Source organism: Octopus bimaculoides, chromosome 3, assembly GCF_046866305.1.
Source record: "Octopus bimaculoides isolate indiv1 chromosome 3, ASM4686630v1, whole genome shotgun sequence".
NCBI lineage: Eukaryota > Metazoa > Mollusca > Cephalopoda > Octopoda > Octopodidae > Octopus > Octopus bimaculoides.
Genome location: NC_142930.1, coordinates 81,873,850 through 81,897,760, shown reverse-complemented (window position 1 = coordinate 81,897,760; position 23,911 = coordinate 81,873,850). Strand labels below are relative to the sequence as shown.

General features: G+C 32.4%; 1 protein-coding gene across 1 annotated transcript in view; it reads right to left on the bottom strand.

The window, feature by feature from the left end:
* LOC106869142 (uncharacterized) overlaps positions 1–23,911 on the bottom strand; it is a 108,466-nt gene that overhangs the window by 40,359 nt on the left and 44,196 nt on the right. Inside the window, exon 3 of the mRNA XM_052966268.2 lies at positions 10,400–10,458. Coding sequence (XP_052822228.1) covers positions 10,400–10,458 — 59 coding nt within the window. The remainder of the gene's footprint in view (positions 1–10,399; positions 10,459–23,911) is intronic.

Genomic DNA, 23,911 nt, shown 5'->3' with positions numbered 1-23,911 from the left:
AAGATAACATTTACATAATTTTGTGTAAAGAACATTAAGATATTCAATTTCTCTCACCATAATTTGCATGACATTTTCTAACTAGATTCAGTATAGTAGTTTATAAATGATTGAATAGCTGGAAGTATATTTGAGGAAATCAGCATTTATTTCCAAGATCAGATTTAGTTAAAATACAAGTATAACCAGTAAAGATAATGTTGAGTCTAACTCTTGAGAGTTTAATGGTTAATACTCCATCACCATATTGAGTCATGATCATAGCCAAGAACTTAACTTGCCCTGATCCAGTCCATCAAGCTGTAAATGGGAGCTAGGAGCAGGAGCTGAGTAAAAGTGAAAGCATTCAACCAATTTTTACATAAAAAATGTTATTTGATATTTTTTATAAAACAAATGTGGTTGATTGATGCTAGTCTTCAAATTGTGAATAATACTCTAAAGTAGTATGTATGTTTGTTTTGGATAGAATCATTAACAAATCAGTGCTGAAGTAATTTTTAGCTACATAAAGGAAACCCACATTTCATGAGGTAGTTTTTCAAAGGATGCTTAGTTCCTATTGAGAATTATCAGAGATTGTAAGGCCAATCACGTGTAGAGAACATGATCATTTTTTGATGAATGATGTTTGTGATATGGATACAATGACATTTGTGCTTATGAGGTGTATAGTTTCTCCATATTGATGATGTTGAAAAAAACTCTAAAAATGTTATTAAGATTATTTTCTAAGCATAATTGTTCACTTATTCCTTTTATTTCAAATTTCTCTATTTCTTCAACTGAACTAATCAGATTTTTCAAGGATCATATCAACTACTTAAAGAGAGAGAGAGAGAGAGAGAGAGAGAGAGAGAGAGAATGCAAGGAGTGATTTTGAAGAAAATGCAAATTAAATTCTGTTACAAATGAAATTCCATTAAAGAACAGTAGTAAAACATATGGAATTTCAATCTGCATGATTGGAAATATGCACAGCATTATTAAGAAAATACACACACACATGCACACAATTTAAGAATTCAATGTAAAGTAGAAGATAGTCATTGATGTGACTATAATTAATTTTATATCATGCCTTGTTAGTCATTAAAAAAATTAATATTTGGCATATTAAAGCTGGATTGATCAAACTAGTTCTCTTTTCTGTTTTGTTATATGTGGTACAGGATTATCAAATGTAAAGTAAACGTGTGTGTGTGTGTGTGTGTGTGTGCGCGCACACACACCCACACACACAAAACCCTGCAAAGTAACTTCAGTTGTTATAACTGATGTGGTTAGAGTAATGCATAAAAAATTATCTCAACAGAAGGAGAAAAATACATAAAAAGCAAAACACATCTTTTGAGATTTTATGCATTTGTGAAAAGTAAAGATTAACATGAGAAAATGATACATTTCAATATAAGACACTGAATGAATGCAGTTTTACATAAATAACTGTTAATGATTGTTTTTATAGAGCACTCAATGTCCATAATAACAGGTTACTTTCTCATTGACATGACATGAAAAAAGATATTTCCTTCTGTGTAATTTTCTTTGGTAGACAGTTCAAAAGCATGCTACACTTACTAAATGCCTTCCAGAAATAAGTGAGCTAATTCTGTCCTAACCTATAAAAGCCAGGTTTAAAATGTCTGTCCAGGCTTAACAACATAATAGACTGGAATTATAAATATAATCAGATTTGTAATTATAAATGCAGCCAACTGAAATTGATAGGTGTAGGTGGCAAATGAAATGGCATATTTCTGTTATTGAGCCATTCAAATAAATTAAATAACAATATTATTCTCTAAGGAAAGTAGTTGTGTAATGATAATCAGCCAGGATGTATACACCCTACAACAGCCTTTTAATACTTTAATAATGAGACATTTCATTATTTATACTAAACTGTTTATTTTATTTGATTATAGCACACACACACACACACACACACACACACACACACACACACACACACACACACACACACATCACTGATAATTTGGAAAAGTATGTCTTCATATATAATTTTCATCAATTGTTATAAACATATCAACTGAACATATAGAACAGAGGTTTTTAAATACTGTGATCCAATTGAAGATCATAACAGAGTGTTACAGAATCTTTTCAAAATAATATATGTATTTTTATAATGTTTCAAAGGAATGACATCACTAAATTTTACAGGTGCAGAATCAAATAATATATAAGTTAGAAATAATGTAATGATTTCTAAGACTTTTGTATAAGCCACATAATATAGAAGGGGTTTGTTATTGATTTAATTAAACCCAGTTCTAATTGGTAAATATATATATATATATATATATATATATATATATATATATATATATAGAAAGGATAAGATGCAAAATTGGCCTTAGCAGGATTTGAAATCAGACTGTAACATGTAACAATTAGACATCATAATTTACTTTTCTGCTACATTCTGCTCTACATTCAAATACTATAAAAATAATAATTAAGGTTAACACTACCTTCTAGTCTAAGTAGGCTTGTAGCAGAGTTCATTCCATTACAAGTATCATGATCTGACTTTCCACTGTACTCTCCTAGATGCTAAAAACTAAAACTGAACTTGGTTGGAAAGTTCTCTCTTGTCATCTCTAAAACTTGTGAACTCTGATTCAGCTTAAACAACCACACATTACTTTCTAATATCACATACACCACACAGCCTGTTCCTCTCTGAGTCAACCCCCTTCCCCCATTTATTTATTGCTTATTTCTGCTGTCCAAGCTATGCTTTGTATTCAGATTTCAAATTTGTATTCAAAGGTGGTCTCATCTCATAGTGAGATTTCACTCTCTTCACCTTTCACTTCACTCATACAGTAAAGTAAGAAAGCTACTCTAGCTCAAAAACTTCCTTCTCCACTCTTCCAAATACTTCTGCTTTCTCCACTACTCTCTTAACTCCTCCCCCCACCTATAACTCCCTGACCATTAAGAAGATCTATTGCATTAAGAACATTTATTTCACTCAATCCCTCTCTGGTGTGATCATTCACCCTCTGTACTTAATGATTGCTTGTGTGGATTTTGTAAAGCCTGATTCCCTATGTTTCACACTAGCTGAATCTAGTGAAAATAGTGTGACTGTTTACAACATCAGTGAAACTTTTGATATGTCTAAAAAGCAAATTTTCTAGCAAAACTGCTGCCTATGGACTCAACCTGTCTCTCATTTCTTGGATAGGTGGCTTCCTGCCCCACCACACTACCATGGTGTGTGCTGATGGTGCTCCCTCTTTGACTCTCACAATACTAAATGCAGTGTGCACCAGCATGTGGCCGTGTTTCCATCTCCACTCATCCTGCTATACATCAATGACCTACTTATCATCACCTCCAACAAAATCTGTTCCTATGTAGATGATACCATCCTTCATTCCTAACCTTCCATACCCAAGTTTCATCCATATGCAACCTAGAAACCTCCAACTGAATCTGCACCAATTCTATGAATAGAGACCTCAAAAATATCCTCCAATGGAGTCATGCTAATCTTGTCTACTTCAACAACACAAAGACACAATCACTTCACATATATAAAAAAAAACAAAAAAACTATTTTGTACTCTTACTCCCAAAACATAAATAGCATGCAGTGAGAACCTTGTGGTCATTAGAAAGGCTTGACCTTAGAATTACTGAAGATCTCTTATGAATGCACATCCACAACAAAGCCAAAAGTACCTTCAAAAGACTGGTCTTCCTCCTCAAAGCCAGAAAATACTTCAGCCTTCAACAACTGCTAACTCTCTACAAGGCTCAGGTGACATTTACAATGGAGTACTTACATCAGGGACAGTGCTATGGATACATATAAACATTCTAGAATGTATCTAAATAAAGGCGACTTGACTGATTGATATAAAGTCACTCACCAACATAAACAACTACTACTTTTTCTATAACTATTACAATGGCTTCTGTTACTTGCACTGACAGGTCTCATGCAACCCCCACTCAGACATTTCTGACTCACATATCTATCTTGCTCTCACCGCCTATACTGTATCCACCCACCGCAGGCCCTGCACAAACCGATACACCCAGTTGCCTCCCAGAAGCTTAGGCATATGGAATTCCTTCTCTGTACATGTTTATTCTGCAGTCATTAGCTCATTAATGTTCAAGAGTACTCTTAACAGCATTCATACTGTCAGTCTCAAAAGGCCTGTGAAGATTAGAGGTACTGCCCCTCCCCAACACCATATAAGAAAAAGGGGTGGGGTCTAAATGTTTGAAATAAGTTGTTATTTACATAATTTTCTGGAGTACTGAATTCAAATTTAAATTATTCATATAATATTAATGTAATATTTACATCGATATTGTGTTTTGATTAGTTCAATCTCTGGTCATCAAGAAAGGGTTTTGTTATTGAATATGTACAGTGTCGCATACTTGATTTGAACCTTCATAAATTAAGTGAAGCACTATCCTTATTCATTAGATCACTGGAGCAGCTAGTTCTGAGTTTAATTTCAGTATAGGGCCATATACCTGTCTAGGAATGAGATACTTATGATTAGAGATTAAATTAATAGAAATTAGGTTGACAGTCTGCAATATTATAATTTCTTATATAGGCACAAGGTCAGAAATTTTTGTGGAGAAGGAACAGTTGATTACATTAACCAGTACTTGACTGGTACTTTATTACATCCTTCCTCCCACCACCCCAGGAAAAATGAAAGGAGAAGTTGACCTTGGAGAGATTTGAATTCAGAATGTAAAGAGCTACAACTGAATGTTGCCAAACATTTTACCCAATGCTCTAATGATTCTGCCAATCCACTACCCTCTTAATCATAATAATAATTAAATTTTCAAATAACTATTTTTAATTTGTTTTCCAAAAATATCTCTAATGTATTTTAATTAAAATTCATCTAATTTATAATTTTTTTCCCTGGAAAAACTAGCCTGATGGAAAATACAAATGTAGTCTCAATCTGAATTTCTAAATGAGATTATAAAACATTTATTAACCTTTTAACTGCAAAATTAAATTTTATGGTTATGCCAACAATGATGTTAAATATCTACCAAAAACAAGAAGTGGTATTTTCTGCAAGTCATATTGCCTCAATAAACTTGATATATTTCATCATGAAAACAGTTTCAAATAAAACATTCCTTAACAAAAGACAGATTGGTACATATAAAAATGTTTTCTGTTGTTAAAAGTAATAACATTTTGAGTGGTTATATCTAATTTCTACAGTAAAAGTGTTGAGTGTCCATAGGGACTTACCACCAAATCTGAAACATCAGGTTATATGTTTTATACCAATCTTAAAAGAAAACACTGATATAATCATTTGTTGTTTCTTAAAATGTGAGAAACATGCTATTAACATAAGTAATGACATTATTAAAATTTTGAATTTCATCAAGTCTAGCACTAAATTAAAGAAGGTTTCACAAATCTGATTACAATGAAGGGATTAAGAATTATATGAATTACCAGCATAACTTGCATCTATTCTAGCCCATAAATAGTACATTAAACTTGGAATGTCATTCCTACAAAACTGAAGTAAACTTTCAACAGTATATGAGTATCACATTCATATATAGCACTTTTCCTTTTTGTTTTATATAAGACTCTTCAAAACTAATTATTTAATAACTATATAAATAAACTTAATATTTCAAATTGATTAATTGTTAACAATGTATGCACTACTACTGTTTAGGGTTGTCAGGAAGGTTAAGACAATTTTCTTTCTGGTTTTGTCTGAAGGATAAAGTTGGATGACATTTTTAAGGATGCTACTTTTGTATTTTTCCATTTAAGCAGTAAATATAAAAATTTTAGAGAAAAATAACTGTGAGCACACAATCAGAATTGAAATATTATGCTATTCAGAGTAGGACAAAATTAATGCTCATGGTTTCTGTGGACTGTCTGAGATCATCACAGTTGATATTCAAAATATGTCACCAAAAGGGTTTGAAATCACTACAATAAAGTTTTATATAGAGTACAATAAAAAAAATATTTGTACCAAAGCAATACTGCAACTTACATACATGATTTTATGCATAGAATATCACCATAAATATAATACTCTCAAATGCATAAGAGTATCACAAGGCCATCAGAATTATTCACAGCATACTATCCCAAATGTTGTATCCTTAGCCACACAACAGCAATAGAAATATATTTTCACAAGCAGAATGTTATCAGATATGTATTATAAGCAGAATGCTATTATGAATTTGAAACACATTATCTTAACAATAATCTAAAGAATAACATACAACCTATAAGAGGTTTTCAACAATATCCTTTCTTTGTATTTACTTCTTTTCTTGTGTCCAACTCTGAATAACCTAATATTTCAATTCTGACTGTACATTCTACTTGTGATTACCTCATCAATTATTTTTCTTCTAAAATTTTTATCTTTACTGCTTAAAACAAGGAAAACTAGAAAAGCAGCACCCTTAAAAATACCATCCAACTTTTCTGTAAAATCTTTATTCACTAACAAGTTGCAATAAGTAGCTCACTAATATACTGTGTACCCCCACCGTATCATTTACAATGATTATCATAATGATCTATGTTCAACTGAACTTGTTACTTTTATACTACTACCACCTAAGCTTACTTAGTTCATCCACCTCTCTTCTGTATTCAACTCTTTGGCCAATTTTTTTGTCTAAGAACTGCAACATTCTTGAATTTATTCTTCACTCATATATCGCTTTCATCAAATATTAACCTGCAGAAGTTAAAGTGAAACATTAACTGCATTGTCCTTAGTTGTTTGGGTCATGTGCAACCCTATTACTGAGACAATACAATTAAAAGAAATAATTATCTATACATATAAAAATGAGAATGTGTGTCTGTCTGTCTGTGTGAATCCCTAAAACTCGAGAACTACGCAACCAATTCCATTCAAATTTTACACATGCCTTACTTAGGGTTCCAGTTGTGTTTTAGTCAAAAAAAATTATTAACTTCTTGCAGAGTTCGAGCACACGGCAACATAATATCTCCTCCACTATTTAAGTATTACGTGTCAAAAGTGAAACAAAAACACTCATGTCAAATACTTTCACTTTAAAAATGAAACTATTCCACTAACTGAAACAATCACATTTCGATACTGTAGTGACAGATACTTTCACAGAGAGAGAAAGAGAGAGACAGAAAGAGAAAGAGAGAGACAGAAAGAGAGAGAGAGAGAGAGATATGTATATGTATACATATACATGTATCATCATCATCATCATCATCATCGTTTAACGTCCGCTTTCCATGCTAGCATGGGTTGGACGATTTGACTGAGGACTGGTGAAACCGGATGGCAACACCAGGCTCCAGTCTGATTTGGCAGAGTTTCTACAGCTGGATGCCCTTCCTAACGCCAACCACTCAGAGAGTGTAGTGGGTGCTTTTACGTGTCACCCGCACGAAAACGGCCACGCTCGAAATGGTGTCTTTTATGTGCCACCCGCACAAGCCAGTCCAGGGGCACTGGCAACGATCTCGCTCGAAAATCCTACAGGAGCCAGTCAGGCGGTACTGGCAACGGCCACGCTCAAAATGGTGCATCTCATGTGCCACCCGCACAAGAACCAGTCCAGGGGCACTGGCAACGATCTTACTTGGCTTGCCGGGTCTTCTCACGCACAGCCCATTTCCAAAGGTCTCGGTCCGTAGTCATCGCCTCGGTGAGGCCCAATGTACGAAGGTCTTGCCTCACCACCTCAGCCCAGGTCTTCCTGGGCCTACCTCTTCCACGGGTTCCCTCAACTGTTAGGGTGTGGCACTTTTTCACGCAGCTATCCTCCTCCATTCTCACCACATGTCCATACCAGCGCAATCGTCTCTCTTGCACGCCACAACTGATGCTTCTAATGTTCAGCTTTTCTCTCAAGATACTTACACTCTGACGGGTATTCACATTGACATTACACATCCAACGGAGCATACTGGCTTCATTCCTTGCGAGCTTACGTATGTCCTCAGCAGTTACAGCCCATGTTTCACTGCCATGTAGCATGGTTGTTCGTACGCATGCGTCATACAGTCTGCCTTTTACTCTGAGTGAGAGTCCCTTTGTCGCCAGCAGGGGTAAGAGCTCTCTAAACTTTGCCCAGGCTATTCTTATTCTAGCAGCTACACTTTCAGCGCACCCACCCCCACTACTAACTTGGTCGCCCAGATAGCGGAAGCTATCGACTACCTCTAGTTTTTCACCCTGGAATGAGATAGAAGTTGTTTCCTGTTTGTTTGCAGTCTTTATTGCACCTGAACATCTGCCGCAAACAAAAACTAACTTGCTAGTTAACCTGCCTTTGATGTTGCTGCACCTCTTATGTGTCCATAGCTTGCACCGGGTACATCTTATAGAGTTACTACCTACTCCTTTTCTACATACTACACCATTTCGATACTGTAATGACAGATACTTTCAGAGAGAGAGAGAGAGAAAGAGAGAAAGAGAGAGAGAGAAAGAGAGAGAAAGAGAGAGAGAGAAAGAGAGAGAAAGAGAGAGAAAGAGAGAGAGAGAGAGATGTATATGTATACATATAGATGTACACGTATATGTATATATATATAGATCTATACATACATGTATATGTATACATATGTGTAGATGTATATATATATATATATATAGATGTACATGTAATATGTACACATATATACATATATACATGCATACAGATATCTATACATATATACACCCATCACACACACATACACATGCACACAAACACACACATTAGTCATTTGTTTTCTTATCCAAAACTACGTCAAAAGTACTGAATGGATCTTTATGAAATTTGGAAATTATATTCTTTGCATAACGGCCATAACTCCTATGAAAATTCATATATTTTTGATGTTGATGAAATTTTAACCCGAACATAACAGATGAGCATTATTTAGAAAATGATGTCACACGTTATCGAGGCTACCATTCTTTCTGGATGTGCAAAAGGGGATGACGTCTTTATTCCAAGAATTCCTCTTACTCCATCAGGAGCAGACATTCCTTTTACATTCAGAAGACTACAATTCCCCCTTCGTGTGACTTTTGCCATGTCCATAAACAAATATCAGGGTCAAACACTGTCTGTAGCTGGTCTTCTCTTGGAAGAGCCCTGCTTCTCACATGGACAACTGTATGTTGGCTGCTCAAGAGTGGGCAGCAACAAAAAACCTATTTGTATATGCTCCACAAGGGAAAACAAGGAACATAGTTTACAATGAGGTGTTATAATCACAACAGCAAGAAAGTATGTACATGATCACCTTCTTTTACGAAACTTCATTGACTTTCATATATTTATATTGATATACATATATATACGTGTGTTTGGGTGCGTGTGTGTATATACATCTCTATATATAAAGATGATGCGTAGTCTAGACGGCGTTTTTAGATTTCATTATTCTCTTTAACCCGGGCAACGCCGGGTATTTCTGCTTGTACTATATAATTTGAGAAGGTAAATATTTATAAAGAAACAAAGTACTTCATCAACTAAGTTCTTTGACATTTCATACATTACATACAGTGAACAATACATATTTGAATGGGTGCAGTCTTACAATAATCAATTCAAAAGTAGTTGGTTCTTTGCTTTTTTTCATTATCGCTCAGAGAATTCTAAGAGGCTTTTCAGTAAACTTTAGGATGACAAGGAGATTATCTTTTAACAATTGCTGCTTAAACTTAACACAGCATATATTCATGATTTTATAAGTCTTTCAAAGCTGATATCAGTAGGTTAAAGTTTATCTTTTCATAAATTACAAAGGTCTATAAGGTTAGTAGTACTTAACTCTGGGTTCTGCAACATTAAACAAATGAAAGATGAATTTCATGCAAGTAACTTTCTAAGAAAAGCAATAGTACCTATTTTCAACACATCAGTTGAATTGATTAAAAACATATGGGCATAAAGCATAAATTTGGGCAATTTATATTCCAGGTTCAAACTACTTCAGAATGAAGGACAGGCATTCTAATTCCAGTACTTAAATTGAATGAACTAAATTATCTAAGACAATCTGCATTTTTAAATAGTTTTTGAAGAATGAGAATAAGATTTGTGTTGAATGAATAGAATTAATAAAGAAAAATAAATTATAATACTAAATAGTCTGGATCAGACTTAAAATTGAAAACATTTTTTTTTTCATTTCATAAATATTTATGAAAACAAAGTAAGCTTATTCTGCTGAACAGACTTTATTGTTGAAAAAATCTGGTTTAAGAAACTAAACTGAGAATATTTTCTTGCTGTTATTTTAGTTCAGTTTAAAAAATAGATTCCTGTGAGAATGGTGTAACAATGAAAATATTATAGAATGACGTTTTATACTTACGGAAAACTAATGGTATTCCTCCCCGAATAGCTTTCAAGTTATCAAATATGGCATTTTTACTGTAAAAGGAATTTAGATATTTTCATTAATTGTACAATTTATCTTTTATATTTTGTTATCATTTCAATAACTTCTAAAGCAGGAAAAAGAAATAAAAGTTATTATTAATAAGACAAACATGCTGAGGAAGATCAGCTTAACAGATTCTTAATTAGTTAATGGCTTAATGCAGCATTATACTGAAAAATAAGCACATGACCTGGAAGAAAAAAAAATGATTCATCTGATTCAAGATGCAGTTAGACATGAATGATGTTAATTTATATTTTAATCAAGTGACTGTTATGTTAATCAAACTGCCTAAACTGTCTTTTAAGATGATGGGGATAGCAAAGGATAAAACAAAGTGTTTTATTCAGTTTCAGTGTCTTGTATATCAGAGTTCTAATTCTACCTTGGCTGGCTATACCTTTCTTCTATCTATGGTTGAGGAATTCAATACCATTGATATATGAACTGATTCACATAGCTGCTTACTCTCCACATAAGATGGTGATTGGTAAAGTTATTAGATCAGATAAGATGTATTACAGTATTTGTTCCAGTTCTTTGCCTTCCAAGCTCAAATCCTGCAAAGGTTTACATTCCCCCCATCTTTTCAGGGTCAAATAAAGTACCAGGTCAGCACTGGGGAAAATTTTTCTTCTCTCTCTAACTTTCATTTTCTTTCTCTTCTCTGGAAAATCAGTTCAAATCTGGACAGGGAATGGGTTCTGCTAGATTTAAAATACCCAAGACACATCATATGTCATAATGGTGATCTTCTGACTCCATTAGAAGATGAGTCCAAAGAAATAAGAAAGATACTTACCATATAGAAAAAATTGGCACATATCCCCATCATAATTATTATTATAAATTTATAGCATTGGGCATTTTAGAAATAATTATTAGGGCGGTGGGTTGACAGAATTATAAGATTGACAAATAAAATATGTTGCAGGTCTTGCTTCAAAATGTATGATCAGTCTTTATGGATAAGTCCCATAAAATTCTGTGGTTATTATTCTCCATCACAGCTTATGGTATATGTTCATAACACTTTTCTGCATTTTGGAATCTACATACTCAGTTAACATCCCAATGCACTCTTTTACTTATACAATCATGCCTTATACTCTTTTTGCAATAGCTTACTGCATTCATTTAAGTGATGGTTAATACTTTTGTCTCTTTGTCCCTAGATTCTACATTTGCTCTCTAACTGAAGTTTATCAATCTTTGTTTTTATCAAATTCATTCTAATGGCTTGTTCCTGAACAACTACAATTAGAAATTCAGTTTCTTGCTATAGGTTTCCAGCTGTCAGCCACAACCAACATTCCTGACTTATAACATCCTTGATTGGGTGCATGAATTGGCCATTTAATTCCTTCTCTTTCCAGCTATTTTCCCTTTTGTTCTTCCTTCAGTTCTTGAATTTTCTGACTGTTTCAATAACTTTTTTTGGATATTTCTAGCTGTCAATAGTATTCTTTCTTCACTGAATACAACATTTCTTCAAACTCAGTATCTTAATACTAATGGTGTTTTTGTGTTTAACAATCTTCTTCCTTTCATGGTAGGTAGAGCCTGTCAATATTACTTTTAGGGTGGTGTGCATTGTGCATTTTGAGCAGCTTCCTAGTTCTTCTATAGAATTCCTTTAACTCTGTCTTTGTCATTTCTTGAACAAGAGCTGAGTATCTTAATATTGGGTATAGCCTATGTATTCCTTGTTTTGGTAATATTCCCTCCATCATTAATGAAGATATAACAGAGATAATCTCAAACTTTATGTGTGGGATAAAAAAAACATCTTTTTAACATCAGAAAACACTTTTATTCATATAAATAGAAATATTCATATCTTGAGAATTTGAGATGATTCTGCATCAATAAGAACTTTTATACTACATTATTATTACAATAATCCCTCAACTATTGTGGGTGTTACGTTCCAAAATCCTCCGCGATAGGTGAAAATCAGTGAAGTAGAAACAGTACTGTACTGAATATCTTTTAAAATTATTTTTATAATTTGTATATATTTATTTTATTATAACACCATGGGGGATTCGACATAAGCTTAAATAATAAACTGTGATATGGCAAGGGATTATTGTAATTAAGAAAAAGGCAGCAAGCTGGCAGAACCGTTAGCATACTGGATGAAATGTTTAGAGGTATTTTGTCTGCTGCTACATTCTGAGTTCAAATTCCACCAAGGTCAACTTTGCCTTTCGTCCTTTCGGGGTTGATTAAATAAGTACTAGTTATGCACTGGGGTCAATTAAATCGACTTAATTCTCTCCCACAACCTGTCCTTGTGGCAAAAATTTGAAATCATTATTATTAATTTAGAATGTTCATTTAAAAACCAGAAATCAAGGAAACAAAATCAGTGAGAATTCTGGGAAATAAAGTTATGACTTCTCTTTAATGCAAGTTACTTTGTTATCATTCTACAGGCCCTTCACTGACTTCCAATCTTATAGGATCTTCTATGCATAATCACAGCATAACATTTGGGTGGCTGATATCACTTGATTAATTGGTTTTTAAATTGGTTTTTATAAAAATATTTCAGAATAAAGATGTTGTTTTAAATTACTGAGATAATTAGAAATACATATGCTACTGATTAAAATATTCATTATATGAATAAATTATGATTAGGTTGGTACAACTTATATTAAACTTTATTAAGTTGATATATATTTGTAAACAACAATTCAAGAGTGAAAAATAATGTGCTGATAGAAATGAATATAACTTTTTCTCATTATTTTTCTTTTTGTCCAGGTAGATATACTAGTCATTGGTGCCACAATAAAATGCACCTAATTCGTTCTGTAAAGTAGTTGGCAAAAGAAACAGAGTTACTATACGATAGAGAGGACTCTTTAATCATGCTGCAGATAAGACATCTTTACTGCTGATATATGAATAAAATACATTCAGTACATTTTTTAGAGGATGACAATAGAATGGTTATCAGCTGAAGAAATAATGATAAAATATGGAATGTAAAAGTGAGATATAGTTCCCAACCCATTTAGGAGGACAATAACTCAAAAGAAGAACTGAATCTAACTGTGACAGCCCAATCAATGCCAATATAAGAATGACGATGTTTTTTTATAACCATGTTGTATCAAACTTCTTATACATGCTTTGTGAAATTTGCTTTTTGCATGACAATACATCACCTTTGTTGTTGATGTAACTGCTCTTTGATCTTTTTTTACCACTTCCTTACTCTGACTACTAAGCTTTTATTACAACTACTAATCATATTATTTTTATGAAATATATATATATATATATGTGTGTATATATATATATATATATATATATATTTCAAAGCTATGTCTAGTGAGCCATCTAAGCAGAACAAGGGTTTCTTATTTCACACTGATAATTACTGTGGTAGCTATTTCAGTACACCAAGAGGATCTGAAACCCCAGCTTTCTATAACTCTGCTAGAAAGACAAAGAGAAAGAAGTATTATTTCATCAAGGGCATAACCATTATCTCACTGTGTACTTGTTGTCAAGTTCTTACATTTGACCATACTGATAAATGGTATGAACATGAACCTAGTAAAGCACTAGAAAATAAGAAATATAAAATGTTTAACATTAAGATGGACAGAATGATAGAAGCCAGAAGGCCTGATTTAGTAGTAGTGGATAAAGAGAATAGAAAGTGCCAGATAATTGACTTTACAGTCCCAAATGATGAAAAAGTCAATATGAGAGATGTAGAGAAAATAAGCAAAGTACCAGGACCTAGCGATTGAGTTACAGAAACTATGGATTTGAACAGATAGATAGAGGAAACAGGCATAAAACTCAGTTTAGTACAGCTCCAGAAAACAGTGTTATTAGGGACAGCTAGGATACTTAGGAGGGTTCTTGGCATTTGAGGTTACTTGTAGTCTGATGTTAGGAATTTTTCTTTTCCAACAGTCTAAGCTGTTGAGTGTATATGAAATAATAAATAATAATGATAATAATAATAATAATAATATTAATAATAATAATAATGATGATGATGATGATGATGATAATGATGATGATTCTTTCCACAATAGGCACAATTTTGGGGAAGGAGTCTAGTGCTCAACTGGTACTTGTTTTAGTGACCCCAACAGGATGAAAGGCAAAGTCAACTTGATGGAATTTGCATCCAGAATGTAAAGCTAGAAGAAATGCATCTTAGCAGTTTGGTGTGCTAATGATTCTGTCAGCATACCACCTCCTCCTTCTTCTTCTAAAAATAATAATAATTTTGAACTTTGACACAAGTTTACCCATTTTCCAGATAGAAAGAGAAGGTCATAGAATTATTCACCAGCCACTTACATGTATTTACATTAGTCATTCCAAAATGCTGAAAAACAGTCTACCCCACTTTGTCACTTGGATTTGAACGAAGAACATGAAAAACATAACTAAATACCTCAAAGTACCTAGTCTGACACTCTACTGTTTCAGCTAATCATTAATAACAATACACATCATCAAAAGCCATAGGAACATGATTTGCATTCTTATTACTCTATTATGCCCAACAGACATAAACATTGAAATAAAGGTGGTAGGAAAGCTATTGAAAGTACAATCTTGATTAAATACAGAAAGAATGCAACCTAATAAAGTGTTAGAAATTTTTTATTACACTTGTAATCTTTACAAGTTACATTCACTTTTGTCTGTAAAGGTTATGTTTATTCAAAAGACAATTATTTCATCTTTTGTTACCTGTATCATTTCACTCCTAAGGTTTTCTACTTAACACCGAGCTGATTTATTTTCCCAAAATGACATATCTCTTTGCAAGTAATTTCTTACTAATGCTCAATCTCTAATCTTTTTCCCTTCAATCAAAATATTAATGACATCGATGTCAAAATATCACTTACACATTCAAGTTTAAGATATCCTTTTCAGTTTGCTGTAAAAACTTTCTTTTTATTATTTTAGCACGATATATATATATATATATATATATATATATATATATATATATATATATATATATATATATATATACACACATATATAAAATAAAAATTAATCAAGATCAGAAGAACAGTGATTTGCCCATCCAAATGTTATTATACAGTTAATCCCATTGTTCTTCGTCAAGACCTATGCATGTTTCCACTGCAATCCAGTGCACACTGTTAAGTGTGTATCTTGGTGTTAATTATTGGTGCAACTTCATCAGGGTCTATTGCTGCTGTTGGTCCGATATCATTGAAAGAGAGTAATGAGGTTGACCAAAATTATTCCCTTATGTGGTGTTAGTATTACAATAAATAGTCATATATCTTGTGAACTTTATATTACCCTGGCCACTTTGGAATTTATAGCTAGATTTTGTCTTAAAATAGGTCAATGTTCAAGTATATTCCTATAGTTCTTAATTCATATTCTAACTTACCATTCTACTCATGTAGAACAATATTCTTATTTTTTCAAAGGTATTCAATTTCTTTTTGGTTTGTTATTGTTATAATTATTAGGCTATGGGTCTATTATATTCTTGTCATTTTGAAAATTTAATATCTTTCTTACAGTTGATTTTATTCAACTTAAACTTCATTTTCAACTCTTCAAAATTTTATCTAGTTTAATTTTTGTAGGGGTTTACATTTAATTTACATAACTCTAATTCTAATTTTAGTAGTTTGTATCAAGCAATTACTTAAACCTCTTAAAGGTATATTTTGATTGGTGAACACATCTTAATGTACTTTCCTGTCTATGATTTATCAATATAAATTTTGAGGTAAGAATTGGTAAATATATTCTTAGTTTTGGGGATATAGCAATAAACCTACAATATATATGTGTGTGTGTGTGTGTGTGTGCTAACAATGGAAAACTGTCTTCACTGAAAACTGAAAAAAAGGTATCTTAAACTTGAATTAGTGACATATATATATATATATATATATATATATATATATATATAAACAATTGCAGCATGGAAGGGGTTTATAAGCCATTTAAAACACACACAATAACCGTTACATTCACTTCAACATTTAAATTTAATTTGTCAAAATATTTTTGTAGCTTTGAACCGCAACTTCTTCACTGACAAAATATTAATTCCACCTGAGATCAGCTTTCAGACTAAAATGCCTATTTCATAATTTTTTTCTCTGATACCAATTATCCTTCTTACTATCCAGAACCATTTCACTTGACATCCATCTTTCATTCTTAATATTGTCCCTCTCCACTCAAATTTTACATTGATCACCCTTCTGTGTCATCAAGTTATCTCTCCTTCTCCACCACCATACATCTCTCATTCTCTCCATGTGCTACATCTACCTCTATCCACAGTTGCAAGATTGTGAGGGAAGAAGCAGATGTCCCTTTGTCTCAACTTTCTCCTGTCCAATCAATTTTTATTACTATTTTGCTGCTCTTACCCCTTTCTGCATAGTCAATCATCACATGCTCCCCCTTACTTTCTCTAACTTATATGTATCATCAACCACCCTTCACCACATCTAACCCTCAACCCTACCCACTCTGCACAGTCACCACTTTCCCTTCAATGTATAGTTATCATTGACCCTTGTTCATCATTCTTTATATTCACCCCTTCACCCATTCGGCCATCTCTAATCATTCCTCATTCTTCCCATACATTCTTGCAAACCCACTCATACTCCTTGCTCTCCTATCCCTACCTCTACTCACCTTGTACTTTGAAAGTCCACCCAACACATTTATATTACCACTATTTTATCTCCCTTTTCCATCTCGGTTACTCTCACCCACTCTTCAATAATATGAATAACCATGTAGCTCCTGAAACAAGAAACCAATTCTGTTCTGGTCCCTCCTATCACATTCTAATGCTCATTTGGGGACAATACAATCAACTTTCCCTTCCCCTAAAATTGTTGACCTTTTTCCAAAATTTGTGTTGTTGCTGTCATTGTTGTCATTATTATTATTATTATTATTATTATTATTATTATTATTATTATTGGTATAATGCCTCAAATATATCAGTCAAAGGGAAATAGTTTCAACTGGAAACTGAAATCATGTAATTTTCATTTACTGTCATATAATGAATATAAAGACATGGAGAATATAATAACTAAACTTGTGAATGGGAAACATTGTTCAAGTACAAACATTTGCAAATCGAAATATTAAAAATGTAGAGAAATAAAAGAAAACAAAAACAAACATAGATGTCTGAGAGTAAATTAAAGGAGACAACTTGAAATACTTCCAATAGCTTTAACCCCAAGTGTACAATACAATGCAGTTTACTAAGGACAAGCTATATAATATGTCTATAAAATAATGATGTAGCTAATTCCAAATTCATGTCAATACTTACTCAAAATCAATTGTATATCAGTGATGAATTATGCAAAGAAAACACAACAACAATAATAATAAAACCATAACTATAACAATAAAAACATTATTTTTATTAGATTTTATCAACATGTATTTGACAAACATTTCTTCACATGGAAACCAGTTTGACTGTAGTAAGTGGCACATCATAATTAGCTACTTTTGATATTGATTTGCCTACTTAGTTCTCTTGTTTGTAGATATATCATTAGCTTTAATAAGTTCGTATAGTAAACATGACTATGATTTTTCATCCCTGAAACAATTGTCAAACTTGCCAACCAGTTTGGAATTTATGAAAAATCAAATACTTATAATAAGTATCATAAATGCAACTCAAATATAAGACACATTAATTTATCTATTAATCAGAAATAAAATAGCAACAAGTTCAAGATGCTGGGCTATAAAACAGTTGATTATTGTTTTAAGAATTCTTCAGAGGAGTGTAAATTCTATAACCTATCTGCTAGTTACTATAAGTGGGGAAAAATGTTAATTTCTAAAGAATATATTTCCTCATAATCTATAAATTTTCAAAAAATTTTGCAGTAAAGTTTTGATAAATTTTGTTGAAAAGGTCACTTTTAAAAATGTCAATAGTTTGTATTAATCTAAAATAGCCATACATCTTAATAAAATTTGGTTGAAAGAATAGAAGTTTATGTGAACAGAATTTATCTGAGGGCATCTCAAAGAGAGTACCAGTTCCAACACTAGCTATATCCAAAAAGTTTTGATTCGAGTCTGGGATCACATTACATACTGATAAATTTAAGTTGTATGAACACCACTTCAAAACATCATTTTTGTTACCCTCAATATGAATTTACAGGCTATATAAGCAAATATTTATAAAAATAACTCATGATAAGCAAAGCGATGGAATCAGTAATGAAATTAAACATAACATGAAGTCAAGACTCATAAATAAATTAAATTAGGAATATGAGTGTGTTGGTTCAGTCATTTCAAATTGGTTAAATAATGCAACTAAATTTTTGATAGTTTTTGTAAATCGCTAATAAACATGAAGGATCCTTTGCTATGCTGTTGTTGACAAACTTAATTATAAATAGGATTATGAAATAAAATAGACATAGTAGTGAAGAGATTAGAGAAAATTTCATTGATGCGGAAATTATGACAGGAAGTAATATAAAAGAATGCATTTTTATTCTCAGTACTAATTTAGAACCATGTGATCCAACACAGACAATTTCCTCTAATTTCTATATTTGTAAACCACGATCAATTTATTCTCAGAGTCAGTATTAGTGCAGCTTTATATTTTGCAGTCATGCTACAATATTAAAAAAATCAATGTTTATAGTGTAATCTAAACAAAATTACACAACTTCAACAGTAAGGAAACAATTATTATTATTACTGCTGCTTTTGATTCATCTGAGCAAAATAGTTTACTGTAATTATTTTACCAAATTTAAATATTTTTCTTTCATATAATCATCTTTGGTAGGCTATCAGCTAGATCGATCACTCTCTATCACTTGCTTTCTTTCACTCTTTCACACACACATATACAAACTTGCTTATGTTTGTCCATTAAATTTGATGATGGACATCTTCAACAAGTTTTTGCTGATTGTAAATCCAAATTCTTAATGTACAGCTTTGGTTGAAGGCAAGATATGTGAATATTGGTTGGAGTGGCTAAATACTAATATGCATGCATGCCTCTTTTCTAACTTCTCTTGGGCACATTGAGTGCATTTCACCCTCTCCCATATCTTCAATGAAAAGTCCATAATGAATAGTTGATTTTACTTCTTTGGCCAGGCAATAACCAAGATGTATCTGAGCACACTACAGGTTTGAGTCATCTCAGCTGATACCTGTACAATATATATTTAATACTGGTTGTATTGGTTCAAAGGAGATTTCTGTGTGTATACTCCCATCACTCCAAGAAACAGAAAGTCTCCTAAAAAGATTGGATGTTAAAGCCTCAAGGGTCTTATATCAACTGTATGTAATCACACTCACACAAGAAGGTAGAAGGTAATCAAACAAATTACCAGATAGATGAGAATCTTGGTATGAAGATTGAAATGGTTATATTAGAAAGATACTATATTTGTACCTTTTAACAGTTACAGAGATCTGTCTGAGATAGTTTGTAATCTGCTCCAATCTGCTGTCATATTGGGAAGGTCTGATTAGTTGTTGTTGTTGTTGTTGTACTAAGTAAATGGGAAAGAAAGAAGGTGGTGTGGTGTGCCATTGAGGGATAACCTATTTCCTTGGTCTTAACTGTTAGGCCCATCTTTTAAAGTGCTGTAAGTGCTGCTGAAATAGTGACTTGAGGGCTTCTGGAGAGCAAGTTGCTAGAGTATAGTCATCAGCATTCTGTAGTTTGATGATCTGTTTGTGTCTAGGCTCAGTGTTGACTTACAGCTGCTGGACAACGCAAGGATGCTTATCAAATCAAAAGTTTATAGTGACTTCTGCCTCCCTTTCCCACAGAAGTTTTCTGTTGACTGTATCAAAGACCTTTGAAATATAAGTGTTTTGTCAAGATGGGCATTTAACAAAATTTCTCCATCACTGCCAAATCCACAGATTTAGGCTGGTTTAAGATTTGGTTAAAGAATTTGCTCCAACATTCCACAACTGCTTACTGACTTTTGAATAGAGATGTGTCATCTGATGACTTAAGTGTTGCTAGGAAATAATTTCAGGGGGTCATAAAATGTTTTTTTTTTATTTTTCATCCTAGAAATTATGCATTTCTGCAAGCAGATGAATTTCTTAAGCTTTTAAATCTACCATTCATTTCTTTGAAAAGCTTATTGTTGTTGTTTTAGAGTGTGATGAGGGGTTGTTTAGAGTTGCTCTGTGGGCCTTGGGTATATCATTCAGGAGCTTACAAATTCTGCTGGACTTCTCATTGAATCAATCTTGGCATTTTTGTCTCTTGAATCAAATCGTTTTGGCAGAAATCTAGTGTGGGAGGTTCATTTGTCATTTATGTTAGTTTCTGAAGTTAGGAGTGTATCTGAATCCTTTGGTTTGATAATTGGTGAGTGAGGGTAGATTTTACAAATGCTGGAATTTTTGAGCTTGCAGTAACACACCCATGCATGTGCATGAGAGGCAAAATTTAGAGCTTAGGCTTTGCAATTGCTACTGAGGCAAGTTCAACAAGATACATATACTACTTCACTTTTTACCAGTTTGCCTGATTAACTGCACATGTACTCTTTATTGTTGAATGGTTAAGACAGAATATGTAGGAGTACTGAAACTGAAGATAAAACCTGGGCCTGTAAAATAATGTGATTAGTCAACCAATATAAGCATTGGACTACAAAAGAAATGACTATTAAAAATTTATCAACTTTATGAACAGTAATAAGTTTTTATGGTCACACACACACACACTACACTGTAAAGTGGTTGTCAAGCAAGCAGAGTTGTTGAATCAAGAGCACCCTTTAATCTTGTCAAAGACATGCCAACCTCTATAGTGCTGGTATCATGATAAAATGCACCCACTACACTCTGTAAAGTGAGGGATTAGGAGGACCCTTTAGTTTTGTTGAGAACATGACAACTTCTTCAGTGCTGGTACCATAATTTAATATATGGAGTAAAGTGGTTGGGTTAGAAAGAGCATCTAGTCATAGAAATCAAGTCAAAAATGTAACATACAAGTTAGATGTGGTCCTTTGATACATCTAGGAGAGCAGTGACTCAAAATAAGAAGTAACATGAACTAGAATGATCTTTTCAATTTCTGCCAGTATGAAAAGCAAGCATAAAATTATGATGATGAAAATGATATAGATCTAAAGCATTGATGAATGGTAAGAAGCTCCCCACCTCCAGCTCGACGAGTGTTGATGTATCTATGTCTATGTAACTTTGAAGTTCAGCAAAAGAGACCAATAGAATAAGTACTAGGCTTTAAAAAAATAAGTCCCGAGGGCGATAGTCAAATGACTGAAACAAGTAAAACATAAAAGATAAAATACTATTTTTGTTACATTGTTAAGGCCTGTATCACTTAAGTAAAAGACAATATATACAATTGAAATCTTATTTTTATTAAGTGGGTCATTATAATTACCATTATTATGTAATCAGAAAAAATATTTTGTGCTCCAATATATGATACCAAAGATCTAATCTGGAGATTATGGATATTCATGTTCTTTCTGAAAGATCAGAACTTTGTATCAAAAATACAATAGAAAGCAAAAGAGAAAATGAAAAATCTATTGAAAATATTCTAATAAGCTGGTGTTTATTGAAAAGAAAGATTGATTTTTATTCAAAATATCAGGGGATAAAATATATCGATTTCACACTCATGCACATTTTGGGAAAGGGTGTATATAATTATTAACTAAGCTTGAGTATGCAAAAATGAAAATTAAATTCATTTGTAAAAATCATTACTTTTATTTGATAAAGTATTTTAATCCATTGTTTGCATACATTACATATGAGTTATCAATATAATTTACCTAATTATAGTTTCTGTAAATGGTACATTTAATTTATGAAAAGGATAAGTGAAAGAATATATTACATCTTTAAGCATATCTATTTTTGAGATCGTTAATTTTCAACATGTAAGTTGTAAAATATGAAATTGCAAAATTGTTTATAATATCACTCACTCTTAGGGCAGTGATGTAGTATGAGTTTTTGTTGACCTGTGTGGTAACTAAATTCGCCACCTGCTTCCCTTTCTTAAACATAACATACCGTCATCTTGTCTGTTCCCCCTACTGCAAAGTGGCAACTCTGTGTGATCTGGACACCCATAACTCACATACTATGCCACTTCTTTAAGGTTAGCCAAACTATGAGTCTCATCCTAACTTTAGGTTACACATCTAAATGTTAGGATTTTAACTTCAGTGGAGAATATGGAAAAAATGAAAACTGTAAATATTTCCACAAATAGGATTTTATGTAAAGATAAGAAAATATATATTATCCAAAGAAAGTCCCAAGAATTTGATTTTTAAGGTACCAACAAATTTGTGAAACAAAACGTTCCTGAATTAGCTATATGCAGCTATCAATCTTCATACACAAATATCTATACTGTACTATTCTACTTATTCTGTTACATACAGTTTTTAATTAAGGAAATAATAACATGACAATCAATACACCAATATCTCTTTCACATACACATATATGTATATGTGTATTCATCAGAATTATCACAATGTAACGTGATGTTCCAAGCACGTTAAAATTATTGAAGTATTTGATACTGCAGTAGATATGATAAAATATATTTGCATCTTAGAACATCATAGAGGCAGCTTGTATTATATATTTTGATACTGATAATTCTAGCCAATTAAGAACAAAAGAAATAACATGCAGAATCTGAACTTTATCAGCTAAAATAATCTATATAAACAATATATTGCTATTGATATGAGTAAATAAACATTGTTTTTCTTTTTTTGTTTTGAGAGTAATAAATACATATTACAATACAATACAAATCAATATAATACCATCACACAAATGTATGAACATACATTGGGGTATGGCATATCGTTGTATAATTATTTATTTTTACTGTTTTATCATGCTTACATGCTTGGGATGGTTTTCATTGTTAATCACTCAACTGTAATGTGAGAAGTAGAACCTATTGAGCCAAAGAGGGACTCTTTTTACATAGTCACATGAGTTTCTAGAAATAGCTACTAAAATTTCTTCAAACTGTATGCAACAGATTTTTTTTTAAAGGAGAGTTCCATTAGATAATGAAGTTCTGGATATACTATGCCTAAAAAATATGCCTGAATAAAAAACAAGATGGTTAAGGTTGGAGCAACTGACATGGGCCTAAACAGCATTGACACATGGAATGTTTAAATAGGGAAAATGAAGCAAGCAGAGTTATGTGTCTTACTGAATGCACAAAAACAATTAACATTTAATGATAAATGTGAATATAAAATATTAAAGAAAAATAAATAGAGAAATAAAATTTACATAACTGTTGCTTTCAGTTTCATTTATAATCTAACTACTTAACAACTAAAGATACAACAAAAA